Here is a 22,919-nt window from a genome sequence, read left to right as displayed (position 1 = left end):
TGCTTGGGGTTCTGTATCTCCCTCTCTCTCTGCCCCTTCCCCTCCCTCAGAAATAATAAATGAATAAACTTAAAAAAAAAAAACAAACCTGAAATGTAATCTTGGTATTTGTCAATCATATCAACAGTAACCAGGAACAAAAGTACTACTGGGAACACTGTGGTTCAGAGGACCGGGGTGTTCAAACAATTACCCACTTCGGGTGTCAAAGATGCTAGGTGGCCACTGAGTAAAGACCGCTTATCCACCTCTTCAAGGTTTTTTTGTTTTTTTTTTCCAATCGTTTTCCAAGCATGCTGATGGGAAACGCATTCTCTTTCTGGAATCTCTGTGGGAGGTAGACGGGGTGGGACTGGGAAGATGAGAAGGAGGACACTTGAGAGACACCCCCTTGCCCCCAGTGGGGCTCCCAAACTGGAGACACCACGTCCAGCACTGACTATTTTAATGCAATCTCTGCCTGCAAACCTGCTATTTTGTGATCGCTGCCTGGCTTCCACGGGCCGTGAAGGGACAGCTTCATGTCCCTGAATTGAATGCGAAACCCAGCCGTCTATCAGACCATCTTACTTAGGTGTTGCTGAAGCAGCACAGTCTGGTTAGAACTTTCTGCAGCGATCGAATCAAATCAGCAAGCATTCCTTGGGTGCCCCCTGTGGGTAAGCAGTGATCCCTCACCTGCGCCGAAATTTGTGACCGGAGGTGGCTGTAAGCAGTGCTGAAAAAACCAGCAAAATGTGGGGAAGATAGAAAATCCGGGAAGAAGCTGTCTTCAAGGCAGCCTCTGTGTGAGACCGTATCTCTCAAAAACAAAAGCGCATTTTACAGTAAGGCATTTCCCCCCCACTTTGAATTTCAAAAGGTATCTTTTTGGCGCTTAGAGCACCAGCCCTGGCTTTCTGGTAATCTCTCTGGGAATCTCCCTGCAGATACATGCCTGCATGCGTGCTAAGTGTGTGCATATATGTATCTGTATTCCCGCTGCATTGACTGTGGCAGTGAGAAAAAAAGCAGAACTGACGTCCATCAGTACAGGATGGCTAAATAAAATACAGAACACTCGCTGTGAGAAATACGCTGCAGCATAAAGGGTAGATAGGCCTGTAGGTGCCGGTAGGAAGAGATTTCTAAGATATAAGCGAAGGAAGCAAGATACAGGACCGTTTACATGGTACGATACCACTTACAACAGATACATATGTACTTGTACAAACAGAAACACTTCTGGAAAGATACGCAGGAACCATTGCCAGAGTGCTTACCCCTAGCAGGGGCAAGAATGAAATTGGGGGGTTAGGGGCACAGAGGGAGGCTTTTAATTTTTGATTAAGCTATATATGTATATGTATGTGTATATGTATATGTACATGTACATGTACATGTATATATACACACATACATGTACATATACACACATGTATATGTGTATACATGTGTGTATATGTATATATATATAACTGAAAATAAAACTATAATATATATATAGCTTAATCAGATTAGATTAGATTGATTAGATTAAGCTATATATATCATAGTTTTATTTTTGTGTATATGTTTCATATATACTAGCATATATAGTATATATTGTCTAGTGCATATTATATATGAGATACTTATAATTTATATTTATACTTATAATTTGCATACTTATAATTTAATAGGACTTCCACATTTGGTCAAGATCACATAATAGAGATTGGCTGTACCCCTCAACTGAAAAAATTCAAAAACACTCAAACTATATAAAGGAATGATTTTTTTTTTTTTTTTGAGAGAGAGAGAGAGGGCACAAGTGAGAGGCAGAGAGAGAGAAGGAGAGAGAGAGAATCCCAGGAGGGGTGGAGAGACAGAGAGAGAGAGAGAGAGAGTGAGCAATGATTTTTTAAAGTTTATTATTTTGAGAGAGAGAGAGAGTGATCAGGGGAGGGGCAGAGAGCGAGGGAGAGAGAGAATACCAAGCAGGCTCCATACTGTCAGTGCAGAGGCCTACTCAGAACTCGATCTCCGGAACTGTGAGATCATGACCCCAGCTGAAATCAAGAGTCTGATGTTTAACCAACTGAGCCACCCGGGTGCCCCATAGAGCAGTGATTTTGACGTCAGTGGATATCAGGCCATGAAGGACAGTCATTCCTGAGGGACGAGAAACACATGAAGTGAGTCCGACAGTTACCCCAGCTCACTGCCTGGACACAGATTCCAAGCCACAGCACAGGTATGGGGAATGCCCTGCATGGAGGGGACAGAGCTGGGAAAGTGGAATGCCAGGGTGGCTGGAGTCTGAAGGACAGAGCTCCAAAGAGGAGAGGGCTACCTAGAGTGAGCTCCGGAGATATGCAGAGGGGGCCCCCTCCAGCAGAGCATCACCAGAACGCAGGTGTGCAGACACAGCCCCAGGCTGGGGAGAGAATCATCCTGAAAGATTAGAGGGAACAATCCCCAGAGCTGGGAATAGGTCTCCATCCCACCAACCACAGTAGAAAATTTCATAATTTGGGCAGCCTCAAGTCAAATACTCAGAAGGGTTTTGCCTCAGTGTTAGGGCAAAATTAGCCACGGACTTAAATACCTCTCTGGTTCTGTCTAACAAAGCTTGAAAGCAAGATCTCAAACGATAAAAATGTTTCTATGGGGCTCCTGGGTGGCTCAGTGGGTTAGGCATCCAACTTCCGCTCAGGTCATTATCTCACGATTTGTGAGTTTGGGCCCTGCGTCAGGCTCTGTGCTGATAGCTCCGAGCCTAAAGCCTGCTTCAGATTCTGTGTCTCCCCTCTCTCTCTCTGCCCCTCCCCTGCTTGTGTGCATGCAGTCTCTCTCTTTCTCTCTCTCAAAAATAAATAAATATTACAAAATGTACTTTTAAAAAATATACAGCTGCATTACACGTATTCGAGAGGTTAGGGAAAAGATAAGACTCGTTGAATGGAGACAGGGCAGATATATATACACACATACACACACGCATGAATTGAACATCGAGAGAAGGAAGTATAATGTCTGAGATGAAAAATACACAAGATGGGATTGAAGGCGTGTTTCAGTTACCTGGGGCTGCCATGACCAAGTACCATACGCTGGGGTGGCTTATGAACAACAGAGACATATTTCTCACAGTTCTGGAAGCTGGAAGTCCAAGATCAGGGTACCAGCCTCCTTGGCTCTGGTGAGGCTCTCTGGCCGGCTTATCGATGTCCCCCTTCTCTCTTTGTCCTCACGTGGCCTTTCCTCGTGTGGAGAAAGTGAGAGGTCTGGTGTCACTCGTTTCTTATAAGGTCCCTAATCCCATCCTAAGACCTTACTTCATGACCACACTTATCACCTCCCCAAGGCCTACCTCCTAACTCCATCACTTTGGGAGTCAGGGCTTCAACATATACATTAGGGGTGAATCAACATATGCATTAGGGGTGAATGTGGGGGAACAAGCATTCAGTCCATAACGAGGCAGATTAGACAATGCAGAAGAAAAAAAAAAATCAGTGAGATTGAAGACACAGCAATAGAAAGTTTCCAACAAGTAACAGAGAAAAGAAAGACAGGGGAAAAAATAAGTATAAAATATTTCTGAGAGAAATGAAAAAGGACCTAAATAGAGAAATGTATTATGTGTGTGGAAGCCTCAATAGCATTAAGATGTCAGTTCTTCCCCAGTTGAAAGTTAGAATCAAAGCAAACCCAGTGAAAATCCCAGCAGGCTCTTTTGGGGGGGGGGGGGGTAGAAATTAATAAACTGATTCTAAAATTTAAATGCAAACTCAAAGGACCTAAAATACCCAAAAACAACTTTGAAAAGGAAAAAGTAGGAGGATTTAGACTTTCTGACTTTGAGACTTATTATAAAGGTACAGTATGGTATCGGCATAAAGATAGACAAAGATCAATGGAGCAGCACAGAGTTCCAAGAGATCAATGCAGAATAGAGAATCCAGAAATATACCCACATATTCACAGTCAACTGACTTTCAACAAAGGCACAAAGTTAATTCTGTGGAGAAAGAATAGTCTTTTCAACAAATGGTGCTAGAACAATTGGATATCCATACATATAAAAAAAATGGATTTCAACCCACATCTTGCACTGTATACCAAAATTCTATACAAAAACTAACTCCAAATGGGTCACAGACCTAAATATAAAGATTCTAGAAAGAAACAGAAAATCTTTGTGACATTATGTTAGGCAAAGAGTTCCCAGATGAGCTATTGAAAACAATCCATAAGAGAAAAAAACGGACAAACTGGATTTCATCGAAATTAAGAATGTCTCTTCAAAAGTCATTGTTTTTTTTTCGAGATTTTATTTAAAAAATTTTTTTTTATATTTATTGGTTTTTGAGAGAGAGAGAGAGAGAGAGAGAGAGAGAGTACCAGCAGGGGAGGGGCAGAGAGAGGGAGGAAGACGCAGAATCCGAAGCAGGCTCCAGGCTCGGAGCTTAAGTACAGAGCCTGACACGGACCTCAAACCATGAACCCAACAGTGAGATCGTGACCTGAACCAAAATCGGACGCTTAACCAACTGAGCCACCCAGGTGCCCCAAGATTTTTTTGAAGTAATCTCTACATCCAACATGGGGCTTGAACCTACAACCTGGAGATCAAGAGTTGCCCTGCTTTACCGACTGGCAGCCAGGCACCCCAAAAGACATCCTAAAGAGAAGAGAAAGACAAGCCACAGACTAGGAGGAAGTATTTGCCAACCATATAATTGATAAAGGACTTGTATACAAAATATACAGTATTCTTGAAACACAAAATGAAACACTCAAAAAAGGTTTTTAAATGGGCTTAAGATCTGAACCGACATTTCGGTTTAGAAGATATGCTCACGGCAAATGAGCACATGAAAAGATGTTCAACATAATTACACACTAGGGAAATGCAAATTAAGGCCACAGCAAGATATCACTGTTCACCTACTGGAATGTCAACGTGTTTAATCCTCCCGACAACTAACCCTTTGCGGTAGTTAACGTTATGATTGCTATTTGACGGAGGAAGAAGCTGTGGCCTGAAGAGAAGACACAAGAGCTGGTAAATGGGATTTGAACACAGACACCCGGATTCTAGAACCCTTGTTCTTGGAAGCCTACACCCGAGGAGGCTTCCCTATATACACGAGATCTGAACCTTATTTTTCGACTCAATTGTATATTAAGTGCCCACGGTGTGTGTAGATAGCTCTTTGTTAGATATTTTTGCTGGATCCAAGGGAAGAGGTAGAAAATTCTCTACACCTAGACTTAATTTTTCCGGGTCTTGCCTGACTACTTTGATCATAGGCGGGAGGAGAGCGCCACCGACTGGTCAAAGGCGGAACTGCAGGCACCTCCCTTGCACTTCAAAAGGGCATGTTTTCTCCACCTGCCTGTGTTTAAAATGCTCTCGCCCTGCTGAATGAGCGTCTAAATGTCTAACCAGTTTCACCCAGGTGCTAGTCTTGTTTCATCCACTGGCCTGCAGTTTGATTTCGGGCAACTTTCCCTGCCTAGGCGTCTGTCCCCCTGTTTGCAAAAAAAACTCTGTAGTTCTCACCTACAATCCTAAGTTTACTTAAACACGAGCCTGTATTGGAGCTTTGCTCTCGGGCTGGTCTGTGCTTGGTGTTTTACCTGAATTATAGTGTTTTAGCCCCCACAGCAACCTCACGGAGCAAATGCTTTTATCATCCCTATTTTACAAACCAGCAAACGGAGGCTGCAGATAGGAAGGCACTTGCCCAGTGTTATTCACCTCATAAGATTTGTAGTCAGGAGCGGCACCTGGGTGGTTCAGTTGGTTAAGCTTCCGACTTCGGCTCCTGCCATGATCTCACAGTTTGTGAATTTGAGACTCGCGTTGGGCTCTGTGCTGACCGCTCACAGCCCAGAGCCTGGAGCCCACTTTGGATTCTGTCTCTGTCTCTTCCTCTCCCCCAGTCCTGCTCACTCTCTCTCTCAAAAATAAACAACAACAACAAAAGAATTGGAGTCAGCATTTTTCCTCCCCTTACCAACAAGGGGCTCCTGAAACCCTAGCAATTTCCAAAGAGAGCGATTAAGGTGTCTCTTGTTATGTTAACGAAGTGATCTCGGACCTCCAGGGGTGGAAGGGGCTGGTTGCCAGGGAACCAACTAAGCTTTTGCGGGGTTAGAACTTTCTATCCCTCCCCACCCAACCCTCCCAACACCGCCCAGGGGCTGGAATTTGGGCCAATCACCAACGGCCAATGATTTCATCTAGCGTGCCTGTGTAATGGAGCCTACATAAAATCCGAAAGGACCGAGTGTGGAGAGTTTCCAGTTTGGTGAACTGGCGAGAGAGCCGTGCCTGGAGAGGACACAGACGCTCTTGCAGTCTCTCCCCGTAACCTCACCCCGTGCATTTCTCTCGTCTGGCTGTTTCTGAATTCTCTCCTTCTATAAAAACAAAAACAGTAATCTGGTAAGTGACAAGTTTTTTTCTGAGTTCTGTGGGCCGTTCCAGCAAACTAATCGAATCCAAAGCGGGGGAGGTCCTGGAAAAGCTGATTGGTAGCTAGTCGGTCAGAAGACCAAGCAAGCTGGACTTTGGACCGGCGTCTGAGGTCCAAGGAGGTTGGGATCCCCACTCCACAGCCGGGCAGTCCGAAGCACAGGTGACAGCCTAGGCTTGCAACTGGCTTTTGGAGTCAGCGAAGGGGAGGGGTGCGGGTGGGGAGGCAGTCCTGTAAAAGTGAGCCCGCATCCTGCGGAATCAAATGCTATCTCCGGGTAAAGAGCCTCAGAATGGAGAAACTGAGTTGAATTGTTGGACCACCTGGCTGGCGCCCGCAGTGTTACTTACTAGCTTGGGGAAACCGCAACCCCACATTGGAAACAGGGTTCAGCACCCCTTTACATGCCCGGGCCGTTGCCCAAGACTCTAACTTAACAGGTGTCGGGGAGCAGGTCCTCGGCAGAGGAGCCCCCAGGTGATCATGGTATGTGGGTAGGTTGAGAAACACGACCTCCAGGAGGTATACACACGCGTGTCCTAGCCCTCCCCGTGCTCATTTGAGCCCTAACAACTTCAGAAGTATGAGACTTGGCTTTCAGAGCAGTTTTAGGCATACAGAACAATTTATCAGGAAGTTCAGAAAGTTCCCAAACAGTTCCTTCTCTGCCTCCCCCACCCCAGTTTCCCCTGTTATTAACACCCGGCATTGGTGTGGTCATTTGTTACAATTGGTGAACCATAATATTGATACGTTATTATTATCTAAAGTCTACAGTTTGAGTTAGAGCTCACACTAGGTGCTGTAAGGTTGTGAGATTTGACCCCTGCATCATGTCAAGTGCCCACTCTGATGGTGTCACACAGTAAGTTTCCCTGCCCTGAAAATCCCCTGTGCTCTGCGGGTTCGTCCCTCCCTCCCCAACCCCTGGCAATCACTGATCGTTCTGCTGTGTCTCTAGTTTTCCAAACTTATTTTTAAGAGCATTTAAAAATGTAGCTAATTAAATCTTTTGGCACTTGCTAAGTTTTCTACATTGAAAACGACAAAATTTCCAGCTTTCGCTTTGTTGTTTTCGTCCTCATTGCCATCTTCAATCAGGGGGACCGAAATAAAAATCTTAAATTTAAAATCTATCAAACTCCCCAAACTAAGTAAATGTAAAGGAGATGTAAATACACTTTGAAACGCTGATTCTGGGAAGTTTGTAGCATTCACACCTCCCAAGTTACTAAAACAGAAAACTGGGCACAGGCTTCTGGAACACTCTGTGTTCAGGAAAGGAGAATGCCGTGGATTCCACAGGCCAGAAATGACTTCCGTGGGATGATGTGGAAAGCTGAGACGTCACAGGACGGGGCAAGGGCCAGCAGGGAGGACATTCCTGTCAAAGGACCTGTGTGAGCCACAGAGTGATGGCTTGGGGTGCCCGGGGAAATGTCTACTGGAGCGACATTTTAGATAGAGCTTGGCATGCACACTGGCACCCGGCGAGAAGTGGGGCCGGAGGAATAAACTTGGTCATGGAGGCCACTGAAAACCACATCCAGATTGGTGCTAGCCTGGGCCATAGGGAGCCATTGAAGGTGTCAGAGTAGCAGAGTAACCCAGTCTGAACTGTAAGGGGAAAGGACCGTAAGACGTGTAGGAGAGAAACCCCGAGAAACCACAGAGATGATTCCGTGCCGGTCTGGGTTTCCTCTCCTTCCAGCACACGCGACTGACCACCCTCCCCACACCTTTTTGGGTATGACCGTGTGTTCGTTGGAACGGAAGGTATGCAAATACAGGACACTTCTGGCTGGAAGCATTTCAGAAGCAGTGTGTACATCACGCTATCTGTTTTTCTTTTTTTTTATGTTTATTTTTGAGAGAGAGAGAGAGAGAGAGAGAGCGAGAGCGTGCGTGCTTAAGAGAGAACAGGTTGCTGGGAAGGGCAGGGAGAGAGGCAGAGACACAGAATCCGAAGCAGGCTCCAGGCTCCGAGCCGTCAGCACAGAGCCCGCCGCGGGGCTCGAACCCACAAACCGTCAGATCACGGCCTGAGCTGAAGCTGGACACTTGGCCGACGGAGCCACCCAGGCGCCCCCAAATCACACGATCTTTAGAGGCTTGTGTTCAGACAGTGTCGACAGGAGATGGTCGGGCCTCTGTCCTCTGTATCGTCGAGGAACTACAACGAACAGGTCTCTGCCAGTGAAGGTGTACAAGTAGGAGGAGCAAGAAATAAACTGTTGCCTTGAGCCTCTGCGGTCTGGAGGGTGTTCATCCCGGCCTAGGCACAGCCGCTAGGCACAGCCTAGCGAGGCCTGCTAAGGCCCAGGAGGATGAGGTCTGGGAGGAAGGCAGCAAGGAGACATCGCGGGTCTGTTGCTCCCCCAACCTGGAGGGCTCAAAACAACTAGTGTTCATTTGGCTCATGAGTCTGGGGGTCGACCGGATGGTCCTTCCGCACTCCCACATCCGTGGTCACCTGTGGGTCTGGGTAGGTGGCTCTGTCCCACATCTTCCCGTTCACAGACCAGCCCAGACGTGTACTCTTGGCGATGGCAGAGGGGCAAGAAAGGGAAAACGGGCAAATGTCTGTTTTGTGTTAGGTCACGTTGGCTAACACATCACGTTGGCAAAGTAAGTCACATGCCTGAGCACAGAGTCTGGGAAGAGAAGGCCCTGTTCACAGTGGGAGGGCACAGATGCCCCAAGGGGGGAGGGACTGGGGCATTTGGGCAGGGAGGCCATCGCGTCACACACAGGTGTGTGCCATGGGACTTGATCCCTGATCGGACCCGAAGGGAGACCTCAAGAATGTTTCCAGCGATGGCCACCAGTCTTGACCGCCATTTCTTTTATGCACCTGCCACTCTACCCATCAAGATGTGGCCTCTGTTTCTCTGCCCCTTGAACCTAGTCTGTCCTTGTCACTTGATGTGACCAGCATGGTGTGGGAAAGTGACCCTGCACCTGTTTGCAGACTGCTACAGCTGCCGTGGAAAGGCGCTCAGGCTAAGACCACTGAATGATGAGAGACCGTGTAGAGATACGGGGGCCGTGTGGAGGGAAATGGAGGCGCACCTGAGCATCTTCTCCGTTCTCCTCTGAACGATGCCACACGAGTGAGCCCAGATAAAAACGGAAGACTCGTGAGAAATAAACCATTGTTTTAACCACTACATATATCTGGGGTGACTCTTTACACAGCAGTGGATGACTGATACAAGGGAGATGGTGAGAAGAAAGCAAGGCTGATGCTCAGATTTTGGACTCAAGTTCATAGGGCAGTGGTGGGGCTGTTCTCTGAGATCAGAACTCCGGAAGGAGGAACTAGTTTGGGGGAAAAACTTGTGGATGGAAGTTGGTTACAGCTGAGGGACACCCATGGAGTAAAATCCATCAGGTGTTGACTGGGAGACATGTGTCTGAACTTAAGAAGAAACGAGCTGAAGACTGGAGAATGTTTCCTACTGGATAGTGGAGGATGCCATCAGCATAAAGCTGGTCATCCTGGGAGGATGTGGACAGTGTGACCGGAAATGGGCCAAGAACTGAGTGTTGAGGTGTACTCGTCTTCAGAACTGGTTCTCAAGCTTTAGTGAATATAATTACTACCTAGTGAGTGAGTAAAGATGAGGATTCCCTGGCCCAGCCCTTGAAGTTTTTGATTGAGGAGGTCAGGATGGGCCTGGGAATCTGCTTTGCAGCCTGGTTGCTGCCCATCTGCTCCCCCTCCCACAGATGGAAAATTGCATCCCAGGTGAGACAGGAGTTTGGGGAGAGGAGGAGAGACCTAGAGCAAAGCTGAGAGGTTTATTGGGTCTTACTTAAACAAAAGAGTTTAGTTGGAGCACGAGAGAGAGAGGGAGTCCCAAGCAGGCTTCGTGCTCGGCGCCGAGCCTGATGCGGGGCTGTATCTCACGAACCATGAAATCATGACCCGAGCCACAATCAAGAGTCGGACGCTCCGCCAACTGAGCCACCCAGACGCCCCGATTTCACTTGTTAGTGTGGAAGGAGATCGTTTCTATAGCCTGGTGGTGAGGAATGAGTAGCGAGACAGGGGTTGAAGAACAGAAGATCTTTCTTCGCTGCCACCGAGCAGACTCGCTGCGTGGGCGGGCCCCTGGGTCACGAGAGACCGAAGAGCGCTATGAAGCAGTAGGGCTAAAGGAAAGAGCTGGGAGGAATACGCTGGAAATGTCTTGGGGGACATCAGTAAGGAAGATCTGAAGTGGCGGGCTGGCCTCAGCCCTCTGCTGTGTGGCCGAGGGGAAAAGGGCCTGTGGTCACAAGAGTCGAGTGAGGCCTGCTGGCTGGGAGGCCCAGGGCCAAGTCCCTTCGCTTCTCTGAGTCTCACAAAGAGGAATCTGCATCCTGGGTCCCAACGTGTGGTCGAGAGCCCAGGCCCTACTCTGTTGGAAGCCCGGCTGTGCAGCCTCCTGGCTCTAAGACCTCGGGCAAGTCCCTCTCTCTGACCTTGTCTTATCTGCAAACTGGAGATCCCAACAGTCCCTGCCTGAGAGGTCAGAATTCCTCTCTGGGCTTGTTCACACTGTTCATTCCGTCTGAGATCCCACTTGTCAATGCCACCGCCCTGTCCCAGTCGATGTATCCTGCTCAGCTGTAAGGAATTCCTCCCTGACTCTTCCCCGTTTGTGTTCTGCCGTAGCATTTATGATTCTGTTATTCCCTGCTTGATTATCTGCTGTCCCAACCAGACGGGCACCAGAGCGACAGGCATCAGGGCACTTTGGTGGCACCAGCACCTCGCACGGAGTCACCTGGCATATGTTACGGATGACCTTGCAGGCTCTGGAGCTGGGAGGCCGAGGTTCATTCCTCTGGCTCCCTCGCCATGAACCGTGTGACCTCGGGAAAAGTAAACTACTTTGACCGTGAGCTTTTCTCCTCCAAAGGCACAATTTTGGAACACAGGTATAACAGATGTAGGCAGTAACGATGCTAAAACCAGAGTGGCACGTTGATGAGCGGGCTAGTCACACGCTCTGAGCGAATCACCTCCCAATCTTTATTCATTACAAATGGAAAAGGGTACCGTTCGCCGGAGCAACAGCAGCTTCCCCAGGTGACCAAGCCCTCACATTCCCCCTGGGAATTCGGGGGCATCGAGCTGTGATACAACAATAAAGCACATTACTCAAGTATGTTCTGCCGAAAACTTCTAACCTGAATCTAATCATAAGGGCAGGGGATCAGACAAATCAAGATAATGGGGTATTCTATAAGACAATTGGCCTGGACTATCCAAATGTATCAATGTCCTGAAGGACAAAACAAGGGCAACATGGGAAGGAGGAAGGCTGTTCTCTATTTGAAAAGACTAATGGGGCACCTGAGTGGCTTAGTCTGTTGTCTGACTCTTTTTTTTTATTATTATTTTTTATTTTTTTAACATTTATTTATTTTTGAGACAGAGACAGAGCATGAATGGGGGGGGAGGGCCAGAGAGAGAGGGAGACACAGAATCTGAAACAGGCTCCAGGCTCTGAGCTGTCAGCCCAGAGCCTGACGCGGGGCTCGAACTCACGGACCGTGAAATCGTGACCTGAGCGAAGTCGGACGCTCAACCGACTGAGCCACCCAGGCGCCCCCTAACTCTTGATTTCGGCTCAGATCACGCTCTCACAGCTAGTGAGTTCGAGCCCCCAATTGGGCTCAGTGAGGGGCCTACTTGGGATGCCCCGCACCCCGCTCTCCGTTTCATGCGTACCTGGGGGGGGGGGGGGGGTTCGCTCTTATAAATTCAAACACTTTTTTAATTAAAAAAAAAGGAAAACAATTTAAAAGCGGCTAAAGAGAGAACAAAAGGAAGATACGACCTTTGATTGGATCCAGGATGGGGATGTGGAGGGCAAGTTTTATCTGGGACCGTGGATTAAATGGCTCTTAAATTTGAATATAAAGTGTATGTTAGCTAACAATTTCGCATCAGTATTTCTTGGGTATGAAATGGCATTGAGATCACGTAGGATAATGCCTTTGTTCCCAGGAGATAGGTGCTGAAGAATTCCCAAAGGATCTCTGCAGCTCAGAACGCGCAGCGGCTCAGACAAGATGTGCGCATGCACACAGCCCTCTTGCTGAGACTTATTTCGCGTGGCTGGAGAGTCAGATTGGGCTCAAAGGGGCGGAAGTACGTAAGGGCGGCTTCCGGCGACCCGCGCAGACGTCGAAGACAGCCGGAATGGAGGAGGTGCCTCAGGGTGAGCGCGCGGAGGGGGCATGGATAGGGGGGGCTGGAGGGACAGGAACCCCTCTAACTGTGACCTTGTCCCCATGCAGGCTGTCCCGGGACCGGCAGCGCCCAGGCGGGCCGAGGGGCCTCATGTCAGGGGTGCCCCAACCAGCGGCTCTGCGCCTCCGGAGCCGGCGCCGCTCCGGACCCAGGTGAGGAAGGGGCGAGGCCTGAGCCGGAAGTGAAGGGCGCCAGCCGGGAAGAGGTGGGGCGTGCGGGGACAGCTGATGGTTGATGGTGATGAGGGACGGCCCAAAGGTTGAGTGACAGAGGCGGGACCGGGATGCCTGTTAGGAGGGGTGGTCCCAGAGGAGGCGGGGCGTGGAAAAGTCAGGGTTGGGGCGGGGCCTTCAGTCCTGGAAGAGTAAAGGGAAGTAGCGGGCTGGGGCGGAGCCTGAAGGATCAGTGAGCGGAGTCCGGGCGAAGCGTGGGCGGGGCCGGAGGTTTGAGTGACAGTGACCGGCAGTGGTCGGAGGAGGCCTTCAGCACGAGGAGTAGGGTTTATAGACTTTGAACTTGGGGGGTGGGGGAGGCGGGGCTCGGGCTTATTCTTTGGACAACATCGTCTTCCTTTGAAAAAGGAGCAATTCTCGCGTTCATTTAACAGAAATATGCATCCATCACCCCCTGGGCACAATGGTCTGTGTTGGGGGTACTGTGAATGAGACAGACGGGGTCACTGCCCCAGTGGATGTTAGTTTAACAGGCGAGACCCACAATAAGCAACCAAGCAAATAACTTATCACAGCAATCAGTACGAAGGATAAATGGGAGGGTGGGGGAAGACTCCGGGGAGTTACAGAAAGATCTTAAAAAGCAGGAGGCTGGGAGAATTTTGAAGGTGTTCAAAGAGACTTGGGTTTGGTTCTTGGGTCCCACAAACAGTATGACCTTGAGCGAGGTTCTTAACTTCTCTGAGCCTCCATTTTCTCCATAAAAACAGGCAAGGGGCACCTGGCTGGCTCACTAGAGCCTGCGACTGTCCATCGCAAGGTCATGAGTTCAAGCCCCACGTTGGGCTTGGAGCCTACTTTTTATTTATTTTTTATTTTTTTATATATATTTTTTAACGTTTATTTATTTTTGAGACAGAGACAGAGCATGAACAGGGGAGGGGAAGAGAGAGAGGGAGACACAGAATCTGAAACAGGCTCCAGGCTCTGAGCGGTCAGCACAGAGCGCGACGCGGGGCTCGAACTCACGGACCGTGAGATCATGACCTGAGCCGAAGTCGGACGCTTAACCGACCTAGCCACCCAGGCGCCCACTTTTTAAATAAGTGTGTGTAGGGGCAGTAGTTCTCTCATGGGGGTATTTTAAGGATTTGCAGGAAGGTGAAACATTGAATGTGTAGTAAATGTGTAGTATGTGATCGTCATCCGTGGTCATCCTAAGTGCCTGCTATTTGTGAGAGTTTCTTTGCCTTGGCACTACTGAACTTTGGATCTGGATAATTCTTTGGGGGGTGGGGGACCGTCCTGCCCGTTGTTAGACATGTCACAGCATCGTGGCCTCTATGCACTACATGTCAATAGCACCCCTTCCTTGTGACAACCAAAAATGTTCCCGGGCAGATTTTGTCCCCGGTTGGGACATGTTAATGTGGGTGAAGCGCTTCTAGAGCTGGGAATGTAGCAGTGGATGCTGCAGACAGTCTCTGTCCTCCTGGAGCTGATGTTCTAGGAAGAGGACACAGACCGGTCAACCGATAAACGAGATTTCAGATGTGCTAATTGCCTTATTTTCTTGGCAGTCCTTATTATCGCCGTTAGCTAGGTTGTATTTCACCCACAATCCCTTGAAAGAGCCCCAAGGATTTAGCTCTGGCAAGCCCCTTTGGTCAGAGGCTTCATCACCTGATGTGCTTTCTTTGCAGCCATAGAAGAAATCAAGGAAAAATTGAAGACCGTGAAACACAAAATCTTGGTGTTATCCGGGAAAGGTGGTGTTGGAAAAAGCACATTCAGTGCCCACCTTGCCCACGGCCTAGCAGAGGATGAAAACACACAGGTGGGACCTTGGGCAAAACTGGGAGAGACTCCTGTGTGAGCGTTTCTGAGGGTTTGTAGAGAACGGTTTCCTTAGACTAAGTTGGATTGGCTTCCTTGGAATCTAGATCCTTGCAGAGAGAAGGAGGAAAGCATAGCTGTTAAACAGTGAAGTGAAGTATTTTTGTTAGGTTCTCCAGCTATGAAAACGGATAGCAGGTGGACATTTAATCTCTTGGTGTGCTGATGATTTTGTCAAATTCAGACTTCTTTCTCTTTATTAGCCCCTTTCTGCCTGTTTCTAGGCCAGGAGGCTACAAACTATAGCCCAAGGGCAAATACAGCCCCTCTCTTTTTATGGCCTGTGAGCTGGAATGGTGTTTACGTTTAAAAATGGTTGCTTTTAAAGTGGTAAATAGCATCCTTGATTTTGCCCACAAAGCCTAAAATGCAGTTTATCCTTCAACAGCAGGGGTTTGAACTGCATGGTTCCACTTACATGTGGGTTTTTTATGGTGCCATAAATGTATTTTCTCTTCCTCATGAGTTTTTTAGTAACCTTTTTTTCTCTAGCTGACTGTAGTGTAAGAATATAGTCACAATGTAACACAAAAGTAAGTGCTAATTGACTATTAATGTGTAAGGCTTCTGGTCAGCAGTAGGCTATTGGTACTTAAAATTGGGGGGAGTCAAAGGTTCTGTATGGATTTTCGACTGCACAGGGGTTGTCTTGCTCAAAGGTCAACTGTATTTTCTATTTGGCCCTTGAGGAAGAAAACGTCTGCCAACCCCTGAACTGGGCCACTCACTGTTGGCCAAGTGTACACATGGGCGTGAAAACTCCCAGCTGCCTGGGCCTGCTCTCTGGATTTCAGCCTTAATGAAAGGTGTGGTGTGGTGAGGAAGAGGGGGGAAAATGTTTTTACCACAAAGTTCAAACGGAAATTTACAGTCCCTGCGGTTTTTAAAAATACGTTGGATTATTCATGGGAATCGAGATAATTGTGCATTGACCTTAGAAAAATGACCCTCCTATTCACTTTGGTTGCCACTTTATGCCTAATAAAACCATGGATACTGTGGTTTATGATTTGTGTGTGTGTGTGTGTGTGTGTGTGTTTATTTTTTTTCAACGTTTATTTTTGGGACAGAGAGAGACAGAGCATGAACAGGGGAGGGGCAGAGAGAGAGGGAGACACAGAATCGGAAACAGGCTCCAGGCTCTGAGCCATCAGCCCAGAGCCTGACGCGGGGCTCGAACTCACGGACTGCGAGATCGTGACCTGGCTGAAGTCGGACGCTTAACCGACTGCGCCACCCAGGTGCCTCAGGGTGTGTGTGTGTTTTAACACAGAACACATTCTGTGTTTTTGGTTTTTTCTAGAATGAAGTTTTGTTTAAAATTCCAATAAATACTTAACACATCAGAGTTACTAGAGTGGCCTGGGTGTCTCTGAGACTCCAAGTCTCTGGTAGGTTGACCCCGAAACGACAGCCCTCGCCGAAGGCTCGTGGCTTGCCGGGCCCTGTGCGTGCTGTGGGTCAGAGAGCTGCGCTCTGGTGCATCAGGATACTCTTCAGGGCCTACGTGGAAAAACAGTTGTATTTTGTTCGTGTTGAAAGCCATTTCTTCTCTCCGTTCTTCCCGTGGTCTTTGTGCCTCCTTTCGTACATGGGCTTATCTTTGGGTATTAGTTTTCTCTTCGTGCATTTTGAATGTGGAGTAATTTTTTTATATACGAGGGCTGAGTTTCAGTTCAGATTTCTTTTCTAAGTCTGATAAATGGCCCTCTGCTTTTTGACTTAAAAAAAAAAATAAAAAAGTGCCAGAAGGGAATGTAGAAGTGCAATTAATTTCATATCGAAGTTTCAAAACTGCCATGTGTTTATTTTTAAATTCTGAAAGCTGGGTGAATCTCAGCGTTTTATCCTTGTAGGAGATAAACCATTCTATGTTAGTGTGAAATACCCCCGTAAGATCTTAACAGGAGGCTTCATTTCTGCAAGAAAGCCAGCTACAGTGGGTAGGAGATCAAGCCTACCATTTTGACATGCCCTCAGTATACACGGGGGCCACTGAGACACCTCACCAGTATCCAGGGACTCTAGGAATACATTTTTCAAATCACTGGATTAAGGAGTTAGAGTTTGCGGGTCGCCTGGGTGCCTCAGTCCGGTGAGCAGCCGACTTCAGCTCAGGTCATGATGTCACAGCTTGGGAGTTCAAGACCCACGTTGGGCTCTGTGCTGGCAGCTCAGAGCCTGCTTCGGATTCTGTGTCTCCCTCTCTCTCTGCCCTTAACTCACTTGCGTTCTGTCTCTGTCCCTCTCAGACGTAAATAAACATTAAACAAAAAACAAAACAAAAAAAAAGAAATTAGAGTTTGCTCCAGGGGTTGGCAAACTTTTGTGTAAAGAACATTGTACACAAAATGTGAATATTTTAGGTTTCGCAGGCCATAGGAAGGCCTACAAAGACTAAATCATTTCTGTAGCAAGTATGTAGTCCTGCCCTTAAACATAAGTGCAGCCATAGACAATCTGTAAAGAAACAAACATGGCCATGTTCTAATACAATTTTATTGTCACTGGTACTTGAATTTTATAGCATGAAACTGTGTAATTTCTTCCCCCTCTCCACCCTTCTAAAAACGTAATAACCGTTCTTACTTTGTGGGCTGTACAGAAACAGGTAACGGGCTGGGTTTGGCGCCCAGATTGTAGTTTACTGGCCCCCAGTTTGGTTTGTAGCACCAGAAGCACCGGTGCTGGCAGGGGAAGTGCCTCTTTGGAGGAAGGCTGAACCCTTGGGGAGGCCACAGGCCGGGAGTGAAGCGGCTGGGCTGGGTCATCTGAAACGCTCGGTGTTCTCTGACTCACCCAGGCTCTGAATTCTCCCTTCTTCCTCCTTCTTGTTCCGATCGTTTGCTGGTGCTGGAGCTGTTCCTGCCGGCCTCCAGTGGCTGAGGTGGGCTTCTCTGGAATTTGGCATCCACCCTCCAAGATGTGCTCTAGGGATTTGGGACATGGGAGAGAGAACTTGGAGGGACCCCTGGGCTTGGAGAAGGCAGCCTCTGGACTCTGGCAGGGACTGAGGGAAGTGTGTGTGGCAGGCAGTCTGGTGGGGTTCCTCCAGGGAAGGGAGCCACAGACGAGGCTGAGCCAGACCAGGGAGGCTTTGAATGACCTGGTAAGACATTTGGCGAGCAAAGAGGTAGGATTTGAGCGTTGTGTTAAGAGCATTGCGCTGAAGTCGGCCAAGCATGTGACTGAGTATCATTAGAGGGGACAGGAAGCCAGGCAGGAGGCGGTGTTTGTGGCCGCTCCTGGAGGACCCGGAGTAGGGCAGTGGGTGGAACAGTGGCCAGGGAACAAATGAAGGGAGAGTCCAGGAGACTGAAGAAGCAGGGCCTTACCGCTTTTGGAGAAAGCGTGGAATCGGAGCTCCAGGGTGGTGGGTGCTGTAGAGCGTGGTGGGCAGGAACACCGGCTCCGGAGTCAGACTGCCTGGGTTCCCATCACAGCTTCGTCCACACGGCTTCTGTGACCTCGGGCAGGTTCCCAGGCTCTCTGCCTCCGTTTTCTCTGTAAAATGAGCGTCAGGACCGAAGGAAGTAATGGGTGTAAATGTAAAGGGCTCAGTATGGTGCCTGATGGCGTGGGAAGTGCTCGGTAAATTCTGTGACGGCCATCCTTACTGCTTCATCCACCAAGTGGAACAGGAGGGGGAGGTGGTGACAGTTTCAACTTTAGCCTACCCCAAGCACCGTGCTGAGGAGGTTCAAAATTTACTTGTTGACTGATTCTTCTGTCAGTCCCTTGCCGTTTGAGGATCACATTTACATTGGCCAGTTGGTCAGCCAAAAACTGTGACGGTTTCCCTGAGAGAATATCCACATTAACCGGAATGCTCTCCGCTTTTAGAAGCGGTCAGGCATATTCATAAACGGCTCTCCGAAGATGGGCTTTAACCAGGCCAGAGGCGAGTAACCACTTGGAAGGAGACTGTTGTTTACACACACAACGATGCTTCCACTAGTTACGTTCTGAAGTAGTTGTCTGGACTCCGCAACTGAAGGGAAACACGCCATCTAGTGTGGAAATAGGGCTGATAGGCTGGATTTCTTGATGCACTGGTGGCTTACCAAAAAAAAAAAAAAAAAAAGTCTGCACTTAGGAAAGTGTATTTCCCCATAGATCCTTCTCATGACTGGGAACGTCACTGTCTCCAAAGGCTGGAGGCTGTTGACGGACGGACAGTAGACTTTGCATCTGTTGTGTTGATTAATCTCAAATAGCACGTGTTCCTTCCTTCCCTAAATTCGGGGGGGGGCAGTTCTGGTCCCTTTTCTGTCCCCTGTCTCGGGGAAGCACATCCCTGACTCTCAGCAGGACTGTTCTGTGTTAGCACTCAAGGCAGGCAGGTGTCCCAACAACTTGTTGGCAAAGGGTCTTGAGCCACGAGGGAACAGAACTAGGACGACGCACCCCCCGCTCCCACTGACCACCGGCAGTCTGGGATTTTGTGAGTCGTGGTGAAGGGAGCAGAAGCTTCGAAAGTGACACCTCAGCTGGGAGACCACAAAAGCTCACACACTGTCTTTCCGCGGCAGAGTCACCAACTCCCACAAGGGACCAAGTGGTCATCTTGCTTTGTGATCTGAAAGGGGATTGTAGCATTAGCGGGCCCTCTCTGGGGGCTTCTGGACTGAATAAGGCATGTGTCTGGGGCTTGTAGACTTTAGAGCTTGGAAGGGGTCCGATGGTCTCCTGAACATTGGCTTCTGGGATCAGGAGCTATGACGGTTGGGGTGGAGAGAACAGTCCACACGGGTGGCTGGATGGAATGCCATCAGGGCTACAGCTTACCTCCCATCACCTCTTTTTTTTTTTTTTTTTTTTTATTTAATTTTATTATTTTTTTAAGGTTTATTTTTGTGAGAAAGAGAGAGGGAGACAGAGTGTGAGCAGGGGAGGAGCAGGGAGAAGAGGGAGACACAGAATTCGAAGCAGGCTCCAGGCTCTGTGCTGTCAGCACAGACCCCAATACCAGGCTCGAACTCACGAACTGTGAGATCATGACCTCATCGGAAGTCAGACGCTTAACCGACTGAGTCACCCAGGTGTCCCCATCACCTCTTCTTAAGGGGAAGTTTGGGATCCTGATGGTACCCTGTTCCCCCAGTCTCTGGCTGGGAGATCGTTGTGGCAAAGCCTGCTTGTCTCATCAGGCTTCTAGAACCTTCCACAGAGGCCCCAGTAAGGTTTACTCAGGCACGTTTGTCTCTACTAGGGTTCTCTGGCTTGAGCAGAAAGGGAGTTAGTTGGATCGGTTCTGGGCTAGTGACAGGTTCAAAAGGAAGTGTGAAGGGGACAGGATACATGGCCGCCCAGAGGTCTGGATAGCAGAGACATGTCAGTCTTTTTGTAAACCACCAGGGAAGAGAATGCATGGGATGTGTTTCTTGCACTCCTGCGTCTTTGCACTCAGGATTTGCTCCCTTGGTTGTGGGGAGCCTGGTTCCTCTAAACTGATAAAATCGTTCCCCTAAGAAAGGATGCAGAGACTGAGTGAGTAGAAACCAAAGGTGCGAGGAAAGCCTGTTAGGATTGCAGTGATGGTGTGATTTCCTGAGTCGTGAGGCCCTGAGGTAAAACGTCTAGATCATTAACACCCACCAGCCTCGAGTGCCAGTGTGAAGGGAAGGAAACCGGGTCCTCAGCTTGAGAATCGTTGGGCTGCGTTCTCCAGGTGGCCCAGCAGGGGGCGGGGGAGCCAAGAGGCTGATCTGATCATGAACCGGTTCCTGATCCAGGGTGAGCGGAGTGAGGAAGTGGAGGCTAGGGTCTGCTGGGAGCAGCGAAGAGGAAGCACGAAGCGGATTTGGAGCAGGTTCAAAAGTTACCCGGAGGTGCTGCACTCCGGATTGTTGACGTCGCAGTCTTGAGAGGAATACCAACCCTCCTGCTCTTCAGAGGGTTCCTGAAGGCGTCTCCCAGCCTGTCCTGTGTCACGCGGAGAAGCTGGGGCGTTTGGGGTGGGAGGAGTCCTCCCAGCCTTCACACAGCTTCCCTCGACCTCCTCCTTACCTTCAGTGTCCTCTTAGGCGTTAAGGGGAAGCCATCACTAACTTTCACGATCACAGTGCAGTGCAGCTTGGTCAGAAGTCAGCGAGAGCCTCCACCCTGGCCCTCCTCTCCAGGCCCCACGGGGTCATGGAAGGGGGCCCGGTGTTGGAGTCGGGAGACCTTGGTTTACGTCCCAGCTCTTCTTGCTTACTGAGCAAGTCAGTGGGCCTCTCTGAACCTCAGTTTCGTTTTCTGTAAAGCAGGCATAATGATACCCACCTCCCCTTCAGGCACACGGTCAAGGCCGAGTGAACAGTGAGCAGTGGCTGCACCCGAATCTTTGACCGGACATTGGGTTGTTAGATCACCCTGGAGTTGGGCCTGACCCGGGGGCGGGTGCTGAAATCTTTGGCGTTGATGGACTGTGCCGCGTTCTCTTTGGGAGTTCTCGACTGTGTGTCCGTCGCCCGGAAGATGCATGCTGTAACTCCCCTGAGATTCCATTTGGTCCACATCTGACTTAGTTTCTATCTTCTGCACTTCCTCTTTTCCTCAAGCCCCGTTTCTTTCCCAGTAGTGCACGTCTGGAGGGCTGCACACTCAGTTGCATCACTGCTCTGGTCTCTTCTTGTTTCCCAGGTCGCCCTTCTGGACATCGATATATGTGGGCCATCGATTCCCAAGATGATGGGATTGGAAGGAGAACAGGTGAGAACTGTAATGCACACCACAGCCAGTATCCTCACGGCAGACGGCCGGGCCGAGCGCTGATCCCAGACGGAGCAGAGCCGTGCGTCTCCACCCGGCCATGCTGAAACCAGACAAACATTCACTGGTCCGCCTCCACGTGAGCCACCGCTGGGGACGGGGGGGGGGGGGGCCGCGCCATTGTATATAAAGTCCACCCACGCCCTTTGAGAAACATGAGTTTCAATGCCTTCTTGGAGGGGAAGGGAAACACGAGTGAAATGCAGAAGTAGGACACAGAAACTTCACTCTGCCTGGGAAAGCTAGGCCGGTCTTTGCCAGGGGTCCATACCCTGGAAATACGGGAACGTTTTTGCCCTCGTCGTCACCCCGAGGGAGCTGAGGCTGCGAGGCAGGCGAGTGACCCGGAGGAGGGCCTCAGCCCTATAGCAGTCTGTACAGGTGCTGATCTCTCCCTCCTCGGTGGTAAGAAGCAGTCCCAGAAAGGGTCCCCCTTGAAGACAGTGCACTAAAGTGAGGCCAGAGAGCTAGGATGTTCCCAGGGTGTTAGATTGGCTCATTCTTCACATAACTGCTGGGCGCCGTGCGCGAGCTGGGGGAGCGTAGTCAACAAGGCAAATAAACATCCAGCCCTGGTGGGAGGGGGGCAGCTGACAGATCAAAGATAATGAGAGCAGGGTAGGGGGGATGGGAGGAGCAAGGGGAACTGCTGCTTAGGAGGGTGTGGTCCAGGGCATCCTGCTGGGGAAGAGCCTCCTGGGCTGAGGGAGCCAGGTGCAGGAGCCCTGGAGCAGGAGTGTCACCAGCACAATGACTAGTGGCAGGGTGACGGGTAGGGGAGCTGGACAGTAGCCAGAGGCAGGCAGGCCGGGCCTCTGGGCGCTACTCAGGGCTGGGATTTGCTGCTGAGGGCGCCTCGGGAAGGGGCATGACACCGTCCAGGAGGGAGGAAGAGCCTTGGGTCCCACACGTGTGCTCGTGTGCCGTCATAACCAGCTTCTTCGCACACGCCCACAGCACGGCTCTGTGTTTACTTGTCAGTTATGGGCACGTAGCACTGAATGTACCAACAGGTGAATATTTTATAGACGCTGAATTTTTTACGTGGTGAGATAAAATCGAAGTGATGCTGTTTTCTTCTCACACCCTGTGGGGTTATTACGTTTTTTACCCCCTCTTTTAAGCCTGCCATTGTGGAGGATGAGTTTAAATAGGGAAGAAGGTTTGTTGTTTTGTTTGTTTTAATCTTTGTTTATTTTTGAGAGAGAGAGAGAGCAAGTGGGGGAGGGGCAGAGAGAGGGAGACACAGAATCCGAAGCAGTCTCTAGGATCTGAGCTGTTAGCACAGAGCCTGATGCGGGGCTCGAACCCATGAACCGTGAGATCATGACCTAAGCTGAAGTCGGATGCTCAACCTCTTGAGACCCCGGGCGCCCGTTTTTTTTTTTTTGT

The 22,919-nt window shown here is 49.4% G+C and overlaps 1 protein-coding gene across 4 annotated transcripts in view; it reads left to right on the top strand.

Moving 5' to 3' along the window:
* Positions 1-6,249: 6,249 nt before the first annotated feature.
* NUBP1 (NUBP iron-sulfur cluster assembly factor 1, cytosolic) overlaps positions 6,250-22,919 on the top strand; it is a 27,988-nt gene continuing 11,318 nt past the window's right edge. For 2 of the 4 annotated variants that reach the window (XR_005785636.1, XR_005785637.1), the window contains exons 1-5: positions 6,250-6,421; positions 12,457-12,670; positions 12,750-12,854; positions 14,579-14,712; positions 21,399-21,467. Coding sequence is in view for 2 of the 4 variants with exons in the window: in XM_040459041.1 (XP_040314975.1) it covers positions 12,652-12,670; positions 12,750-12,854; positions 14,579-14,712; positions 21,399-21,467 (327 nt within the window). In the remaining 2 variants the exon portion in view is untranslated. The remainder of the gene's footprint in view (positions 6,422-12,456; positions 12,671-12,749; positions 12,855-14,578; positions 14,713-21,398; positions 21,468-22,919) is intronic. The other 2 variants (XM_040459041.1, XM_040459040.1) reach the window with 2 other exon arrangements.

This window comes from Herpailurus yagouaroundi, unplaced genomic scaffold, assembly GCF_014898765.1.
Source record: "Herpailurus yagouaroundi ecotype Mexico unplaced genomic scaffold, PumYag 222, whole genome shotgun sequence".
Taxonomy (NCBI): domain Eukaryota; kingdom Metazoa; phylum Chordata; class Mammalia; order Carnivora; family Felidae; genus Herpailurus; species Herpailurus yagouaroundi.
Note: the sequence above shows the minus strand (reverse complement) of the source record. Positions and strands in the feature narration are given on the sequence as shown.